Consider the following 21,199-nt stretch of genomic DNA (forward strand, 5'->3'; position numbering starts at 1 on the left):
TAATGCATGGTGCCTGGTAGAGGAGATTTACCAGGCTTTCAACATATTATGGACACACTCGCACGCGCACAGCCGCACACGCACACGCACACGCACACACACACACACACACACACACACACACACACACACACACACACACACACACACACACACACACACACACAGAGGAAAATGTTTATTAGTAATATTGTCATTTGTCAAGTGTTCCCCATTGAGGCTAATGGCAGGAAATAGCCAATGGTACCCACTGGTTAAAACAGCAAAGTGTATGCTATAAAATGTTCAGCAAGCCGAAGCACAAATAACATAAACTTCTACCCCATATTATGTGTTGAACCGGCAGAAGAAAACACATCATACTATATAGTTTCAGTAAATAAATCATGGGCATCAAAGTTGCTATTTGTACATTCTATCACACATCAATACCCAGAGGTGTTAGAATAATAATATTTACTGAACAATGAATGAGGCTATTTGTGTTGAATACATTGAGCTGAAGATTAATAATGCTTAATACCACTTACTGTAACAAATGTTAACCTCATCGTGTGTTGATAATATTGTTAGTTAAACAAAAATAGCTTCAACTTAATAATAATAATAATAATAACAATAATTTATATATTTTATTGTATTTATAAAAGTGTGCTCGGCTGGCACAGTGGTTAAGTCCCTGACCACCACCACGGAGGTTGTGGGTTTGAATCCACCGTGGTGCATCCGACTTTGTCGAGTGTACACAAACACAGCTGGCCCGTGTTTGGCGCCCGCTGGGGGGAGGGAAGCTGGGTGGGGAGGGTGATATTGGTCATTGCACGTAATCACTGGCAGGTGATAGTCAGTGGGATACAACAGAAGTGAAAACACACTAATGCGTGTGGGGACAAATTCATTGGCATAACGACTAAATCGGGGAGAAAAAAGGGGGGTAAAAAATAATTGGCTATACTAAATTGTATTTAATAAATAAATAAATAATGCTGAGATATTAGTATACTAATTACATGGGGATATTAATAATACTTAAATCAGAAAGAATTTAAACTGCAACTGGTAGGACTATTGCATTTCAACATGGCAGATAAAGTGAAGAATGCGACATATTAGTTCTTAGGTGGCGGGTTACCTGTCATTGGACCACCCTGTAACAGCTGCTACAAATCACTAGTAATTTCACCTGGATAAGAGTACCTGGATTATGTTTTCTTTCTTTTTTTATCTTCAAAATAAAAAGCACAACATCATACAGGACATACCAAAACCCAGAACTATATTAATCACTCACACAGTTTTTATACAAATGACACAAGCAAATAAATCTCATAAATAGACCTTTATACTCAAATACTCTAATTTAGTTCTAACTTGTAATGCTCCAAAATCAATAAAACACGGTGCATCAAACACCGTTTCAAGAGACAAACAAGTCATTCTTCCTGAAGGAAAATGTCCAGTAAAGGATGACTTTATACTTACTGAAAATAGACAATCTACAACGAGCCCAACGCGGCAATGCGTAGTGCGCTGTGAGCTTGTAGATTGTCCGATTTCGGCGCATAACAACATGGCACGCAGTCAAGTATAAATCAGGCATAACTGACCCCATATAGGGTGGATTCCTGATCATTCTCTAGACCAATAAATATCCTCGGTGAAAATAGACAATCTACAACGAGCCCAACGCGGCAATGCGTAGTGCGCTGTGAGCTTGTAGATTGTCCGATTTCGGCGCATAACAACATGGCACGCAGTCAAGTATAAATCAGGCATAACTGACCCCATATAGGGTGGATTCCTGATCATTCTCTAGACCAATAAATATCCTCGGTAGGCACCATGCAGAGAGGGGTCGCAGGCAGCCCGCCAAGCCATGGGCTCTCACCTCACACAGTTCACTGTCCAACCACTGGAGGGGGCAAAAATACAACATATGCACCCCGACAAGCAGGAAATCAACATCTCTACTTTCCTTGTCCTCAAAGCCTTTCGCCAGAATCGGGCTGAAATAATCTCACACAACGTGCCGTGCACTGCTCCACGTGCACTATATTTAAACTGTTATCCCCCCTTCATCCTAAAACCCATGTCTGCCTTCACTGGTAGGCTACTTGATTTTCTCTTAAATTAAGTTATTTCTACTATTTTTCACTTATACACAAATACACAGGAACCGAGGACAACCGTACCAATGCTTTGTCCTCACACGCACATACGCACACGGTGCGCACACACACACACACACACACGCACACGCGCACACACACACACACACACACACACACACACACACACACACACACACACACACACACACACACACACACACACACACACACACACACACACACACACACACCCACACAGCAGAGTGACTAGGTTATGCGTAGAGTGTGCCACATGGAGACTGGTTTTCTGAGCGTGGCTAACATCTGGTTCCAGTGGGTGATTCCCATCCCACTGGCCTCTGGACCGATGACCACGTGGCCCAAGTTCTCACCACGGCCGTCATCTGTCGCCTCCGCTACTGTCACTCTGAGAGACAATTCCTAGACAGACAGACGGACAAACATCAATACAATAACATACATTTCAGTAAGAAAACTATAGCACAAAAATACGATACAATAACAGTTGGACAATGTGAGGTGCCTTTGTTTTGATGCAGTGTGTATATATCCTAAATCTAAGTATTAAATGGTTGAGAATGCAGAGAGGGAGATAGTATAGACTATAGAGAGACAGACAGTATAGGAAATCTGAGAGGGACACAGTATAGCAAAGGCAGAGGATATGGGATTTTGCCCTACATCAGTATAACCACTTTAAGTTTAACCACTTTAAACTAAACCTATATATACATGGGATATTTGAATAAAATCTTGAAGAAATGTAAAAAAACTAAAACTAAATAGCAGAGTTGTGGTTGTGCCGTGCTTTCACCTGCAGAACGAGGGAGGGGACGGAGAAGATCATGGCTTCGTTGAAGATGGGGTTGGTGTCGTCCCGCTTGGTCGACGTCTTCTTCTTGCTGATCTTCCTGCCGTCCTGCAGGAGGTAGACCTTCACAAACGGATCTGACAGGAGGAGGCGAGGAGGAGAGGATGGAGGTCATTCAGATTCAGATTTATTTTACATCACGTTACACAAGTTAAAAGGTGTGTGAAATGTGTTTTCGTGCATGGTTCATCGTTGTTATTTCCATAGAAAAAAAGAAAGGGAAGAAAAAAATATATATCTATATCTACATATTTTAGTGCTGCCAGAATTGGCCAAAAATGACGTTTGAATATTCCTTTTAAAACACCATGTGTTCGGAATGATTCGAACGGCTCAAATTTCGAATTTATATAATTTGAATATAAAATATTGCAGCCTAATATGCAGTAAAACTTTCTCTTTTCTTTCTCTATATGCGCCGGTCCTGAATCGGCTGAGGTTGGTGCTGAGAAATGCGCTCTCTTGTGAGATCAATTGAATGATTCAAAATGATCTTAATAGCCTAATTTTTGTATAATGGTTTAGTTTAGATACAACTTAGAGAACAGAGACGCATCGCTCCAACGATGTGCACATTGTGCGGTGTGCTGCTGTGATAGAAGAAGTTCTTACCTTGACATGAACCGGGAAATACTCAAAGCAATAGCAATACATTTGTTTTTGGTTTAAATAAAATTAAGGTAGGCTACAAGATAAATGTGTCACAGTCACAGAGGGAGCTTTACCGCAAGAGACAAGAATCCATGCATTGTTTTTACATGTGACTTTTGACGTGCCTATAGAGCGTCGGTCATCGAGTCTCACTGTAAACTGTCTGCCTTGAGTGACCAGATGAATCACCGTTTCAGCTTGACCTGTTAACATTGAGTGATTAAACATGTGTGCTTCATGCGGAGCAAGTTAAAGTCAAAACTGCCTAGCGACTCCTCCAAGGCTACCGTGTCACTGTGGTCTGTGTGGCCCCATGGTGTTAACAACAGGCAGGCAGAGCGGAGCGGTGCGAGGCAGCCGATTTATTCTTCATTGTATGCCGGTGTCGGCTGGGTGCCCCTCTCTGACTGAGGGTTCTGGTGATCTCACGAGACAAGCCACCGATTAACGTTATGTGGCCCAGAGTCTTGCAGGAACTTTTTTAATTAGAACCTTCATTTTATATATTCAGTTATTAATTTATTTTCTTTTTTCGAAAATTCGTTCGAATATGGAATATTCGTTGGCAGCACTAAAATATTTACACATAGTCCCTGAGATAAGATATAAAGGTGCGTGAGCATTGCAGCAGATGTATACTGTGCATGATGTACTTATGGATGTTATTGAAGGTGCTAGGAAAACACAAAAAAGAGAGACAGAGGTCAGTGTGTTGTACATGGGATTAGTGTGCAAAATGCCAGTGCGTGTCGACCGCATAATCCACATAAGGCAGACTGACACTTGCATAAAGCGAAGGGGGGATTGAGAGGAGGATGGGGGTAGGGGAAAGGAGAAGAGGGTAGGAGGGACAAGAGAGGAGGGTCAAGGAAAGGAGAAACGAATGGGGAAGGCGGAGGAGAGGAAAGGAATGATAGAAGAAGAGAAGGAAGGTGAGAGAGGGAGGGGATAAGAGCGAGGAAAGGGAGGAGAGGGAGACACTTCATTTTAATTAACATTTTTCACTCATTGGGGAGTTAGAGTAAGGTAGAGCACATGTGTTAATGACTGTATGGAATCGGTGCTAATGGGAATATGATGACCTGCCCATTCAGGTTAATGGAACTGTAATTAGTCATCACAGTCAGTCTCCAGTCTCCACTCAATGGCTTTATTACTGGCCCACTATACAGAGTAGCCGCAATACAGCTCCTCTTCGGTGTGAAATGGTAAATGGTGCATTTAGGTGTGCATTTAGGTGTGAAGAAGAGCTGTCCCACTGTTTTTTTTACACAGAAGAACCAAAGCCGTCTGCTTCATGTGTGGTTTTAGATTAAATTCTATCAATACAATTTTATTATACAGAAACATCTCAACACGTTGTCTTAAGACACTTCACGTATAGAACAGAGACCCGGCATTGTCCCACCCTGAGCAAACATTTTTTGTGTGACAGTGGCAATAAAAAATGCCAACACTGCGAAGTCAGAGGGATGACTTGCAATAGGAAAAGTGTCACCGTCCAATGCTGTTTGACAGCTGTTGCCTGTAGATTGTATACAACTACGGCTTATGCACTTATTTCACAAAATGGCAATGCTGATACAAAATGGACTGACTATTGCAGACCACAATAGCCTAATGAAGCATTTTCCTTCACCAAGCCACATAAAAGCTGTTTTTCAAAATAAGTAGAGCATACTAAAGTTGTTGGGGGGGGGGGGGGTAACCATATTCAAAGCACAGCTCAAGACCCACCTCTTCACCCTTGCCTTTAGTTGAGTTTTTAAACCTGCTTGCTCTTACTGCCTTGCCTGTTTTACTGCTTTTATTGTTGTTCTTAAGGCTACTGTGTTTTTGCTTGCCTAACTGTTATTTTACGTTTGTGTTTTTATCTTCTCCTGCCCTGTAAAGCCTTTTTTACGACATTTACGATAGCCTGTGCTGTGACAAAATATTGACTCAAAGATTGCTTGACGCACGCGCGCGCACACACACACACACACACACACACACACACACACACACACATACACACACACTCACCAGCCATTGTCTTTCCGTTGGTCCAGATGAGGTTCTTGGCCTTGGCCACCACCACAGTGAGACGCTCCGCTGTAGGCAGGTAGCTCAAAGACAGCAAGATCTCCCCAACAGCATCTACAGTCTGGAAGCACGCACACACGCACGCACGCACGCACGCACGCACGCACGCACGCACGCACGCACGCACGCACGCACGCACGCACGCACGCACGCACGCACGCACGCACGCACGCACGCACGCACGCACGCACACACACACACACACACACACACACACACACACACACACACACACACACACACACACACACACAATGTATAATTGCTATTGGTAAACTAAACTGAAGGGGAAACATAATGGTCTGTCAATAGTGTTGTTAATTCCTTCATGATCAACATACATTATCCTACAGACAGAGGTTGTAGTTCTGATAAATGTCCAGCAGGGGGTATCATAAGTCACCACTCAGAGAAGTGGTGTGCAAACAGTGCATGAATTCTGAGTCATGCATCAGTAGCTATAGTAGGGGTGTAACGATATAGTAAAGTGCATCGAAAAATGTATTTTAATTTCAAGAATCGAAGTGTATCAAAATGTAAACAGCAACATTGACTTTGTATCGTATTGTATCGTTATTGAATCGGTATTGAATGTTTTGCAATGCAAATAATCGATTGTATCAATACTAAGTACTTGTGCGTTGTATGTAGCAATTTTAAGAAGAAAAAAGAAAGAGGGGTTTAATTACTTTTCCATTTAACATTCCTACACTGTTGTCTATGGATAAATGTGTGTATTCTCTGTGTTCATGTCAATGTGTGGGTTTGTCCATACAGTATGTGTTCAAAAATAATATATGACGCATTTGCCAGTGAATCACTGTTGACTTTAATCCATATTCATGCAGTTTCCCTGTCTACAGTGAATATGAATGAATATGCTGTCTATAATAACGAGATCAAAATGTGTTGATAAATAAAGGCTGTTCCTCCTCCTGAGTGGCCGGATCATCTGTTGTTTTATCACATGTTTTGATCCCGTTTGATCCGTGAGCACCATGGAGACTTTTTATTGTTACCTTTTATATATCTGAGCACCTGGGTGTTCTTCTTTGTTTTTATATATCTGAGCACCTGGGTGTTCTTCTTTGTTTTTATATATCTGAGCACCTGGGTGTTCTTCTTTGTTTTTATATATCTGAGCACCTGGGTGTTCTTCTTTGTTTTTATATATCTGAGCACCTGGGTGTTCTTCTTTGTTTTTATATATCTGAGCACCTGGGTGTTCTTCTTTGTTTTTATATATCTGAGCACCTGGGTGTTCTTCTTTGTTTTTATATATCTGAGCACCTGGGTGTTCTTCTTTGTTTTTCTCTGACAGTCCATAATAATAATATAATAATAAAACTTTATTTATATAGCACTTTTTAAAACAAAGTGTTTTAAAGTCAGACAACAATAACAGAATACATCACAGGTGCAAAAGAAAAAAAACAGTAGAAAAAGCAAAATAACAAACACAGATAAAAATCAGGGAGATGCAAAGGCTATTCTATAAAAATGGGTCTTTAGGAGGGTTTTAAAATGTGTTAGGGACTGGGTTAGTCTCAGCTCCTCTGGTAGGCTATTCCAGAACCACAAAAGTCCGATCCCCTTTAGTGACCAATTTAGCCTTGTGGGTCACCTTCAGTAGACCCTGACCCGATGACCTTAAGGTACGTGGCGGCACATAAAATTCAACCATGTTGGATAAGTAGCTAGGCGCTAGACCATTAAGAGCTTTAAAAGTTAGTAATACAATCTTAAAATCAATGCGAAATGATACTGGCAACCAATGAAGTGCAGCTAAAACCGGAGTTATATGCTCAAATCTCCTGGTTCCTGTGATGAGCCTAGCTGCCGCATTTTGTACCAGCTGTAGGCGGTGAATGAGGTTTTGGCTGCGACCAGAATACAGGGCATTGCAGTAGTTCAAACGAGAATATAACCAATAACCAATTATTATTTTGATGAATGATATATGAACTGTCTATAAATTGTCTATCAACAAAAAAACGGTATGTGCTTTCTACTCTAAAATGAAAATGAATATAAAGTCTACAGTATTTTCTTTCTTTTTTTTACTTTTTACTTTTGTAAAAAGTAAATAACAGTCTTTGAACGTTTATCTCCTTGACATGCATCTATCAAACTTAATTTGCTATTAGGCCTACTATTACTGCTATATTGAGCCTTGCCTAATGAGCATCTCTATAAGAGTACATTTTAGGCTACTTGCCAAAAAACACAATGCAACAAACTACAGTTCCATCCACTATCCATCCATCTCTGTCTGCTTATCCCAGAGTGGAGTCACGGAGGTTCCAGCAGAGAATGCCAGACATGATTTTCTCTGGCTCTGACTGGAGGATCCCCAGGCGTTCCCTGGCCTTGGCAAGACCTCCCCTGGGGAGGCTCCCATGATTGTTTGATTGATCATTACTAGATGTCCCCGATTGAACCACCTCAAGTCAGATCTTCCATCGGTCAAAATACAGACAGCCTTTACTGAATGGGGTTGATACGAGGTCAGCTAGGCTCATGTCTGCAAAAAAAGCAGCCCCTTCGGACTGATAAGAATCAGTGTGCCAATAATAACAAGCACTTGCTGTACAACACATTTCCCCCTTGAGCATAAAAACAAAATGCTGGTTAAAGATATTAAGCAATTTCAAGATGGCTTCACATTCTGGTGAGAATTTTACATCATTTTGTACCACATTAACGCAATTTATTTGGTCTAAATGAATCCTGTAGAAAGATTAAAGGAAATCAGATATAAATAAAGATTTCGTTCTATCACATCAGTATCATAGGTAGCCTACCGGTAAGCGGAAGGCTCGCCACAAAGCATACTCGGCCCCATTTGTTTTACTGGAATACGGTTTTACTGCGGTTACATTTAGGAAACAGGTTCGGTTTAGGAATAAGATTAGGTTCAGGCATAGTTTTACTGAGATTACATTTAGGAATACCATGCTGGAGACCATTCAGAGATTGGCGGATTTGACCCGGGGGTGAGCGTTCTTGTATTGGGCCTACCTTGTTAACATCCTGGAGGTAGAGCCAGGCGTTGAAGGGCCGGACGCTGAGGTCCAGGTCAGTCAGTTTGAGCTCTGCGATCCCGGCGCTGATGTTTCGCTCGTCGGTGTCGATGCCAAAGGCGGCGAACCTCAGGCTGTACTCATCCAGCGCTGAGGGGTCCAACATCACAGAGAAACGCTCGTCAAACATCACCGTGAAGGCGTTGGCTTGGATCTGGGACACAAAAACAAGACCGTCTCCAGCTGAAAATGGAATTGCAGTGTTCATTTTGTTTGAGTCATAGTCTTTGGAATACAATTTAATATAGTTTATTTGAGTCATCTGAAATGTTTTAGTTTTAAACTACGGTAGTTTTAGTCGATTACATACAGTATCATAAGATTTTAGTCGACTAAATCTACAGTTGATTTTGTCGCTGAAAATTTATTTTGGTAGGCCTTGATGGTGTCGCAAAGCCTGATTTTACACTTGCATGTCGATCTACAAGATCATAATGCGTAGCAGTGCGACACGTTGTGAGCGTGTTTGTTAGTGAAAAAGTCAGTATTAATCGGGGAAATTAGCACTGTTGCATTGTATGAATATACGCTTCTGTAATGCAGATGCTGTTTTTCCCTTTTCTGTTTCCTCCAATTTTTTATCATGACCATATTTTTTCTCCCATGTGTAGTGTTCTCTTTCTCTTCCAACCTCCACTGTTGGTCCATGGAGGCTGTGTAGCCAATCACTAAGCTTCTTTCCACCCAACAGTGATGTGAGTTGCAAAACCAGTGCAAAACCACTTCAATGCTAAATACCTCAGTGACAGGAGTCCCCCAGGGGTTTATGCTGAGACCGCTCCATGTTTCCGTCTATACACCAAATACAGTTGCCCCAAAAAAGTTGATCTACAAGCTCTACAATGCGTAACAACGGCGACGTGTTGTGAGCTTGTACATCTGCTATTATGGCTGAATGTTCCCCCCCGACAGGGACACTAAGGTGCCATTTACACGAGGATGGTGTTCATATAAAACGTCAAAATAAAGTATCATTTGCTGCTGTAATTTAGACGAGAACCGTGTTCTCAGGAGGTGAAAACGCAACGAAGTGAAACCGCCTCCCAGAGTGGAAATCTTTGAGAACGCCGTTTCCTATGGTCTCCATATAAACAGGCAAAACGGTGAATCCACAAAACGTATGACATCATGGCTCACGTTGGCTCACAGCGCATATGTTTATTACATTGATGCAGAGCAATATCATTATGATATAATGCCTGGAGTTCCTGAACAAGCCTCCCTCCTCGCCTACAAAGTGATGCTCATCAGCGATGTTGAATGTAAAAACATGATGTAAATAAAAAGCCTTGTGATAGACGGCAGCCGCGGCAGCAGCGTTTATTTAATAAATATATATCATCCCGTGGCGCGCCCAGAGCAGTGTTGCGCCGCTTGCGTCTTCTTCTTGTACGTGGGTGACCTGTCTATTTGGCAGCCTGTTATCGCCACCTAGCGACAGTATAGCATAATAGCACATTATATCATAACGTGTGCGTTCTCGTGTAAAGGGTAAGAAAAATTGAGAACGCAACAGGACTTTGACGTGTTATATGGAGATGGTCGCCGTCTAAAAGAGGCCTAAGTTTCATGTGCTTAACACACACAGACATTCGTTCACGCTCTCTCTCTCCCACTGAGTTCCCTGCTGAACAGCACCCAGGTGTTGCTACTGAAATGACGAGGACACAATCCCCCAGCTGCCAGATTCCCACCTGATCACACTGACATTTGGAACAATGACAGGAATCGAACACAGGACACTAGTCTTTTCTTTTTTTTTAATGTTTTTTTGTGGCTTTCACCTTCATTTTATATTTTTTATGGAGGGACAGACAGTAGGCTGACAGGAAATGGGGAGAGAGATGGGGGGAAGACATGCGGTAAAGGCCTTAGGGATCGGGAGTCGAACCCGCGGCACACTGCCAGACTGGATTACCAGCCAAGGTGCCTGGACCGCTGAGCCATGGCCCAGGCCGTCTGAGACTGAGTTTACAAATTCACATTTGTTGATGAACGTAGGTATGGTTCTATTCTTACAGAGCTATATAAACAAACCCATAAACATATATCACAATTCCCTCAGAAATGTTTCAACCAAATGACCGCCTCTGTGATCTTCTGGTGCAGGGATTCATGTGTGAGGTCATGCACGCATGCACGGCCATAAAACTGAAAGCCACAGTTATGTAAATACAGACAAGCTACTCTGGCTGATTGCAGTGGCTTGGTTTTGTTTGGGCGGCTCCGATATAACCAACAGCTTTGCAGATGGCTCTCTGCAGAGTGTCCGCATTGCAGGCCAAAAACCAGTGTTGGTTTTGGCGGGACTTTAATAATGGCGCCGTAATGGCTGATTTCACACTTGGTTGCATGCTGAAAATAGCTGATCTACAAGCAGGTTGCATGGTTGCATGCTGAAAATAGACGATCTGTAAGGCATTGCAGGGCAACGCGTTGTGAGCTAGTAGATCTACTACTTTCGGAGCACAACCAAACTTGACTTCTACTAGAACTTCACTAGTCCCTTCCGAACATTTTAGTCTAGTTTTTATTTGTTGACAAAATTGTCAGTGTATTTATTTAGTCTTAGCCATGATGATGGCTTAGTTTTTATTTAGCTTTTATTTTGTTTCCGTCAGTGAATAAAGGTAGTCGACGAAATCTTTTCATCACAGTTTTAGTCGACAAAATCAACATTGATTGTAGGCCAAAGACACAGCGTGATTCAGCCCTGATATACTTCATGATAAACCCAAATATAACTTAAGCCTCGTCTAACCAGCCAGGATGCTTAGAACAGCTGTTAGCTCCTTCATTCTCTCCCTGAGGATCCCTGACTAGTTTATACAGCTCCGCCCACACATGCCCACCACGCCACTGCATACATCAACATACGTAACTGTCCTGCAGCGGCATGTGCTATGTGCAATGCTCTAGTTTAACTTCTAACCCATTAAAACCTGAGGCCGATTCTACAAATGCCTTCTTAATCAGTAGTCTGGGATCAATACCATTTTGGGGTTTCTGATTCCGGTCGGGAGCAGAAATAACTTGCGTCATGTTCTAGTCACTGGTTTGTACTTGTAGTCATCTTGTCAGAACCACCAAACCGGAAACAGATCTACCCAAAATAATTCCCTGCGATAAGTAATTTTAGGGCCTACCTAATTAAACTCTTGATGCGGCGTAGCTTAGCTTATAATAGTAGTAATGGTTTGTTGGTATACTCGATTCAGCATTTAAATGGGGATTGGGGGAACAAAAACAAAGTGGAAAGTCTGGTGATGCAGGGTTACTTAATCAGTAGTTCTCAAAGTTGTTTCCTGCCAAAAGAACCCCCCAAATTGATATAAATTTGGCCAGGGACCCCCCATCTGAAAAGGTTTTATGACAGGAGCCCCCCAAAAGAGACGATTTGTGTGTGTGTTTTTTTTAAATAACGCTAAAATCTAAAATGACACAGATTTTAATTGTTTTAATTGGCAGATTTAGTCGTTCAAACACCCTTTTCCAACCTTTGAAAAAACATATTTATTGCTTTCTTATGGGAATGCCAAATGATAACATAAGTAGTCTACTTACATCATTTGAATATCCAGCATTTGCAATGGTCTCTTGCCCTGCCTTTAAAGAAAGACTTTGAAGCGCTCTGAAGTTACCAAGCAACTAATGATGTAACCTTATGAAACAATATACACTCCTTCATCTCAGTTCTCTGGAGTCGTGTTGAGGTGTGAAAACGACACAAAAAGCAAGCAGTGACACGTTTCACAGTCAGTGTGTCAACATGCTTAATGGTATCCACTGCATTGGTCTCGCTCTGCAGTGCACGGCCGGTATACATCTCAAATGAGAAAACCTGTAATCATTGCGTCATGGTGCATGATGAGTGTAATTAAAAATATTCACGCCTTGAATATATAAACTCTGAACCTAATGTTGCTTTACTCAAGGCCATCTCCGTGCGAAGCGTTTCAATGAATACTTAACGAGAGAAAGCCAATGGATAAAACGACTGTCAGACTCCGTCTCCCTCTCACGTGTCCTACTGTCTGTCACACATGCTCACCAATTATGTTAATAATTAGCCCATTAAACAACAGCACATGTGGTCACAACACGTCACATCGTGCCGCACTGCAGTTTTTGAGTGTTGAGTGTTTATTTTTATAATTTTGAATTACGAAATAGTTTGAGAAATACTGATTTTGAACACATTTTGTCTGCCTTAGTTAACCTACGTATTTGTCTTTATTATTATTATTAGTAGTAGTAGTATTATTATTATTAACAATTAACAAATATACAGCATGTGATAACTGTATAATGTTATCACCAGTAATACACCAGTACACCAGTAATACACATCGTATTAAGGACTGCAATGGAAACAAGATCTACACTTTTTTGCATTATCCTTTTGATTATAGTAGCTCAGGTCTATGTTACATCATGTGACATATTACTGTTTTATTTCAAGATCAATAAAGATATCCATCCATCCATCTGTCATCCATGAATGGATGTGCACAGACTACATTGGAAAGCAGTCTGTGGAGAGTGATATAATGTATTGATTGTATTATATTGTATTACAGTATATTATTGCGACCATAGGTCACATTTACTATGAAAAGCTGCATCTCCCATTCGTTATACCATATATATACCACCATATATATATATATAAGACGATCACGACACTGACCTCATCTAACCCTGGATAACCATACATGGAGAAGACTGGATCATCACCTAGATCTGCATATATGGAGCCGGCCAGCAACTCTACATCTGACATCAAAACCTTACAGATCTCCATACAGTATGATGATGGATGAAGGGATGGATGGATGCATCTTGGCTGTCTGAGTTACATCCTGGGAGATGATGAGTCCTGACATGGAGCCAGAATGAGCTAATAAAACCCTGTGTGCCAGAGAGGTGTCCACGCACAGCTTTATGGGCTGGCTGTGTTTGTCAACCCGTGTGCATGTGTGTGTGTCAGTGTGTGCGCGTGCGTGCGTGTGCGTGTGTGCGTGCGTGCGTCTCATTGTGAATGCATTCATCGGTGTATACAGTGCGTGCATGCGTGCGTGCGTGTTAAGGGGAGGTGATGAAAACAAAAAGAAGTAAAAACTAATGTGATAACAAAGATAGAGATATACAACAGGAGAGAGATAAGTACACACTACACACTACACACTACACAGCCAGGTCTCACTCTGAGTGGAGCTGATGTCAGCAATTCTGCTGCTGCTCTCCACCCTCTCCTCTCCTCTCCTCTCCTCTCCTCTCCTCTCCTCTCCTCTCCTCTCCTCTCCTCTCCTCTCCTCTCCTCTCCTCTCCTCTCCTCTCCTCTCCTCTCCTCTCCTCTCCTCTCCTCTCCTCTCCTCTCCTCTCCTCTCCTCTCCTCTCCTCTCCTCTCCACCCCTACCCCCTCTCCATTCCATCCATCCATCCATCCCATTCCCAACCATCACACACACACACACACACACACACACACACACACACACACACACATACACATACACACACACACACACACACACACACACACACACACACACACACACACACACACACACACACACACACACACACACACACACACACACACACACACACACATATACCTGGAGGGATTGGTGGGTCTGGGGTTAGACTGTATATATTGCCACACACACACTCACCCTGCTGACTCTGGGACCCCATGAGATCAGCATCTCATGGGGTCCCAGACACTCACCCTGCTGACTCCCACACTGATCTCATGGGGTCCCAGACACTCACCCTGCTGACTCCCACTCTGATCTCATGGGGTCCCAGACACTCACCCTGCTGACTCCCACTCTGATCTCATGGGGTCCCAGACACTCACCCTGCTGACTCCCACTCTGATCTCATGGGGTCCCAGACACTCACCCTGCTGACTCCCACTCTGATCTCATGGGGTCCCAGACACTCACCCTGCTGACTCCCACACTGATCTCATGGGGTCCCAGGGACACCCTGATGAAGCACCCGGGGAAGTCTCCCTCCTCTCTCTCCAGCAGGTCCTTGCCCTGGTGCAGGGTGATGTGGAGGACCCCTCCGTCGTACTCCAGCGTCACCTCCAGCTGGCCCACGGTGTAGTCGTGGCCAAAGTTGGCCACGACCGAGGAGATGGAGCTGAGAGAGTCCGTGGACATGGAGCGGTTCAGAGGCACCGCCGACGGGTCAAACTCGCGGTGGATCATCTCCAGGTGGTCCCGGTAGCCCTCCAGGGGGGTGGTGTCCCCTCCTCCGCCCAGGGCCAGGCTGGGCTTGCGGCTGCCGGAGGTGACGGAGGTGCGCCGGTGGTTGTTGGCGGCGACTCTCTGCATGGGAGGAAGGGAGAAGAACAGAACGCTAGTAGTGTTGATTTCGTCGACTATACATAGTCGACCACTATACATGAGTATAGTGGTGTAAACTGGCAAGCACTTCTGGCGGGTATCTATCTGTCTGTCAACTGACACTACTGCTATTTTGGGACTATTTATATTTTTACTATCTGGATATAATGCCGAGGACAGGAGCAAATTGTGCCGTGTATGGCTGCAAAGTGTAATAGTTACAGACTCAATGCTGAACGTGTGACGCTGATTTTAAGCAGCTAATACGAGACTCTTTGTGCCGTCGAAAATAACTATCTACAGTTAAAATGATTTAACCATCCTTAACATGTCATCGAACTGTGATCGAGATATATGAGAGAACTCCCGAGGGAGAAGATAACCAGAAGGAGCAGAAATAACGTCTTACACCTAGCAATAATCCAGGTACAGTAGCTGCAGCTATATGGCTAGTTAGCACTTGCCTTCAAATCATGCTTCAAATACATAAAGCTGTTGCATTTGTATATTAGCACAAAACCAACTGTGTTTCTGTGGATAAATTGCTCGGGCATTATGCTGTCATTGCAGGGTTCAGACGTAGGTAAAGTGTACTCATTTCCAGCTAAGTTTGAGGTGTAGTATGCTATGGGTCAGGCTGTAGTCTGACTGACGCCTTTATTTTAGACTATCATTCATTTAGCTTTCATATTTTACCGTTAAGTGATCAGGCAAACATGTTCTCTCCTCAGTAAATGAATAGCAGTTAGATAATGATGCGCATCTGTGTTGTTAACCTAGCTTAGCCTCAAAGATATATAACACTGTATGGCAGCTGGGCTGGCGTGGGTGTCAAGCTGATGAAATAACATTACTTTCAACATCCCCAAACACATAATATGCTCTCTAACGGGGTGTTCCATTATTAATCAGTTACAAAGTACGAGAATCAATAGTACGAGAATCAACAAACAAACACGTCTTGACGGTCTGATGATAAACAAACTGTCAACACGGCTACCGGAAATCCTTGCCAGTCACGCTCCAAAATAAAGAACGAAACGGAAGTTTGACTGATGAAAACGAAATAAAAACTATGATGACTAAAGCTAAGGCTATACATATTTTGTCAACAAATAAAAACTAGACTAAAATGTTAGGAGGGAACTAGTGGAGAAGAGAGCCAGTAGAATTAAGGACAGGTTTGGTTTTGTACACGTGTGTTGCACGCTGAAAATATCAGATCTACAAGCTCACAACGCAACGCTGTGCGACGTGTTGGGTAATAAAATACATTTTCCTATGTCCTCCTGTTTTCCAAGAATATAAAATAATTAGTCCAGGAATTCTGTCAGTCTGTGATTTGTATAGGCGAGTTTGCATATTCAGTATTTAAAATGATTTGAAATAATTGAATTATGTGTAACTTCATGCCGTCTTGCGACGTACAGTACAGTCATGTCGTTTATATGACGTATGATCCAAGCCCCATTTGACCTCCAATATAAAATTCAAGATTTAATATTGGTAATATATATAAAACATATGTGGAGGTGCTCCTACTGGCAGTGTGCCAGGAACCTTGATGATAAGCCTCATGCAGAGCCGATGTCATAAAAAAGCAAATGGGATTTTTAATGGCCCAGGAGGCGTGGCTTTGACGTCAGGATTTAATGGCCCAGGAGGCGTGGCTTTGACGTCAGGATTTAATGGCCCAGGAGGCGTGGCTTTGACGTCAGGATTTAATGGCCCAGGAGGCGTGGCTTTGACGTCAGGATTTAATGGCCCAGGAGGCGTGGCTTTGACGTCAGGATTTAATGGCCCAGGAGGCGTGGCTTTGACGTCAGGATTTAATGGCCCAGGAGGCGTGGCTTTGACGTCAGGATTTAATGGCCCAGGAGGCGTGGCTTTGACGTCAGGATTTAATGGCCCAGGAGGCGTGGCTTTGACGTCAGGATTTCGATGCTCTCAACTGGGCTTCCTTATTCTGTTGCAGAGGTTCTCCCATTCCAAGAACCCCCAAATAGCCAGTGGTGGAAAAAGTACTCACATTTTTTACTTATACTAATTTAGAAAAACACTGTTACAAGTACTCTTTATGCGGAATGTCCCATTTCACAAGTTCATATCCATAGAATATAATAAAATAAAATAAAAACATTGAACGGCTTTGCAAATTAACTAGTAACTAAAGTTTTTGTAGTGGAGTAAAACTACAATATTTGTCTCTGAGATTAGAGACAGGCCTAGAAGGAGTAGGCCTAGAAGTAAAAGTACTGAAAATTGTACCTCTAAGTAAAGAATACTTGAGTAAATGTACTTTCCACCATTGCAAATAGCCATAGCCAGCTATAAGCACTAAGCAGCTCACAACGTGCTGCATTGTGACCCGTTGTGAGCTAGGTTAGAGCACAGACACACACACACACACACACACACACACACACACACACACACACACACACACACACACACACACACACACACACACACACACACACACACACACACACACACACACACACACACACAATGCGTTAACACTGGCAGCTATAGTAGGAACAGAGCACAACAGTCTCCTGTTCCACAGCAACACTACCTTCTGTCGGACCTCAGAGAACGAGTTGCCGTACTTCTCCTGCAGATAGCGGTAGTCAAAGTTTGGGAACGGAGACGCAGTCGGGAAGGTTCCAGACTTCCACAGTCTCCAGAGGTTGATGCCCGCCACGCCCAGGAGGAGCAGAAACCCCACCAGGTACACCCCCGTCTCCCATCCCGGAGGGTTACGGACCACTGGGGGAGAGAGAGAGAGAGAGAGAGAGAGAGAGAGAGAGAGAGAGAGAGGGAGAGAAAGAGAGAGATTTTTGACAACTCATTTATTAATAAGAATGTTTGCTAAATTAGTTCTTTCAAACAATCAGTCACGAATCTCACGATCTACAATACGACCAAAATAATTTAGAGCAACACATCAACAACAAAAGTGATTCCCATATCATTTACAGAAACAATGTACTATGCCTTCTTAGTCACATTTTTTTGAACACATCCAAGTCTCCAATTTTTCATATTAGGCTATTTTATGAACCAAATATAAACTGACTAGTAAAAGTCTCTTCAACAGACATCAACAAAAAGACAAGTGTTCTGAACTTCTGAATAAAGATGACATTTTTTTAAACAGTGACATATGGTCTCTCTTACTGAGAGAGAGAGAGAGAGAGAGAGAGAGAGAGAGAGAGAGAGAGAGAGAGAGAGAGAGAGAGAGAGAGAGATAGAGAGAGAGAGAGAGGGAGAGAGAGAGAGAGAGGGAGAGAGAGAGAGAGAGAGAGAGAGAAGGGGACAAGGGGTACCTTTTAAATCCCTTCTTCAAACACACATCCTTCCTAAATACATGTGACTTTGTCTCTATTAAAATGTTAAATCTCCGTGGCTGAGAGCAGCTACTAATTGCCTGCCTCACATATAAGAGTGGCCTTATCTCTGTGTACGGCTGACCACATTTCAGGCACAGCCAGCCATGCTGCCTCCTTGATCATTATTCAGGCTTGCAGCGAGCAGGAGCGGATATCAAGGACAAAGTCTGGGAAACTAAAGTTTTATTGAATTACTTTAAGAGTTCTCATAGCAGAAGAAGGAACGACATTCTACACCTTTAAAGTGTCTGTCTGTCTGTCTGTCTGTCTGTCTGTCTGTCTGTCTGTCTGTCTGTCTGTCTGTCTGTCTGTCTGTTTTGGGTACCAACCAGGGGGCGCCGGTGCACCACTCACTTCAGACAGGTCTGATTTTTGTGTGGTGCAACCACTCCTAGAAACAGCAATGTCTGTCCCTCCCTATGTCTGTCTGTATGTATGTATGTTTAGGGTACCAACAGGGGGCGCTGTTGCACCATTCACTTCCGATCGGATTTAAAGAAATCCTCACTCTTAACACATCCCGTGCGAGAAATGGATTTCTACGTGGTTCGAATCCCAACGGTCCGATGTCCGTTTACCGCACATAGATGTCCGTTTACCGCATGTAGATGTCCGTTTTTATTGATTACTTTCAATTGCCTTGCTACACACCCAGACAATACCTCAAGCAGTCCTGATTCATCCCACAACACTCCGATCACGTGATCCCAAAATAAATGAAAAAAATGCCTCTCCCCCTCCCTTCCTGAAAACAGGACGGGAGGGGGTTGGCGTATTGTCACGTAATGGCGGCTCGGAGATTCCCATGCAACTCATGTCAACAGAATCGCTGCATATCAAGCCGGTGCAGTGGGGTGCACCTCTCATCTGATTTCTCTCTCTTTGTTTCAGGGAGGGGAGGGCTCCCTCCTGTGTGTTTCAGCGGAGGGGTCTTGTGTGTAATATGACCCGAGTGTGACTGTCATGACTGAGTGTCTGTCGGTCAGATTTCTGTCTCCTTTTTTCTTCATACTCTGTGTTACGAGAGGTGGGCAGCAACACTAACGGCCTCACAACAGTCTTTCCACCCCGGAGAAATAAACAGCAGGCGAACTCGGCTAGCCGAGTTGGAACGATACACAGCGTCGGACATAAAACCGCTCCTAATTAGGCGTTCTGTCCAAGAAGAGTGCGTTACTACAAAAGCAGGTGTTACATAAAGGTACATATTTCCAGAATGAAAGCTGGTAAAATCAAAGTTTTTTTAAAAAATTAGAGTGGACAAGTTACGCTTTCTTTTGAGGTATGCTGTGTGATTCTCGCTATAAGAGAACATTTACTGTCTGTGTGTTAAGCACACACGCATGCACGCACGCACACACGCACGCATGCACGCACACCACATTGAGACTCACACACATTCAGTTACCCGGAACTGCGTGAAAGTGTCTTTCACACTGACTCACTGAGCAAGGCATTGAACTCCTCCTTTCTCACTAACTTTAAGACTCAGATACAAACATCACTGTCATATAAACATACCTCAGTGTATACACATCACTGTCATATAAACATACCTCAGTGTATACACATTACTGTCACATAAACATACCACAGGGGATAAACATTACTGTCACATTATACTCACCACTGAGATGATATCCTGGCAGATCCTGTTCCGACGACATGGTGCCACCTGCCTGGACACACAAACACACACACACACACACACACACACACACACACACACACACACACACACACACATACACATACACATACACACACACACACACACACACACACACACACACACACACACACACACACACACACACACACACACACACACACACACACACACACACACACACAGACAGACACAGTAGGTAGAAATCAGTTGGGCTCAGTTAATTTTCTTACAGGTAGAATGTAAAGGAAATCCATATGTGGCTAGTTACATTCACTTATTGATTACAGATACCGATACCATTAGTGTAATTAGATCACTACATGTAATCCATTACTCCACCACTGATCCTGAGTGTACAGTTCACATTAAAAACTACAGTCTATGGTCAGTTCACATGATAAATTACAGTCTATGGTCAGTTCACATTACAAACTACAGTCTATGGTCAGTTCACATTAAAAACTACAGTCTATGGTCAGTTCACATTAAAAACTACAGCTATGGTCAGTTCACATTAAAAACTACAGTCTGTGGTCAGTTCACATTAAAAACTACAGTATATGGTCAGTTCACATGATAAATTACAGTCTATGGTCAGTTCACATTAAAAACTACAGCTACTGTATGGTCAGTTCACATTACAAACTACAGTCTATGGTCAGTTCACATTAAAAACTACAGTCTATGGTCAGTTCACATTAAAAACTACAGCTATGGTCAGTTCACATTAAAAACTACAGTCTGTGGTCAGTTCACATTAAAAACTACAGTCTGTGGTCAGTTCACATTAAAAACTACAGTCTGTGGTCAGTTCACATTAAAAACTACATGGTCAGTTCACATTAAAAACTACAGTCTGTGGTCAGTTCACATTAAAAACTACATGGTCAATTCACATTAAAAACTACAGTCTGTGGTCAGTTCACATTAAAAACTACATAATCAGTT

General features: G+C 42.9%; 1 protein-coding gene across 1 annotated transcript; it reads right to left on the minus strand.

Moving 5' to 3' along the window:
* Nucleotides 1–2,378: 2,378 nt before the first annotated feature.
* On the minus strand, nt 2,379–20,246 carry syt12 (synaptotagmin XII; the record flags this gene model as incomplete). Its single annotated transcript, XM_083762391.1, has 7 exons — nt 2,379–2,552; nt 2,947–3,080; nt 5,680–5,800; nt 8,761–8,976; nt 14,777–15,166; nt 17,763–17,956; nt 20,207–20,246. The coding sequence occupies 7 exons, from the start codon at nt 20,244–20,246 to the stop codon at nt 2,379–2,381; spliced, it is 1,269 nt and encodes a 422-aa protein (XP_083618517.1).
* Between the last annotated feature and the right edge of the window lie 953 nt (nt 20,247–21,199).

This window comes from Protomyctophum parallelum (assembly GCF_964188405.1).
Source record: "Protomyctophum parallelum genome assembly, chromosome: 4".
Taxonomy (NCBI): domain Eukaryota; kingdom Metazoa; phylum Chordata; class Actinopteri; order Myctophiformes; family Myctophidae; genus Protomyctophum; species Protomyctophum parallelum.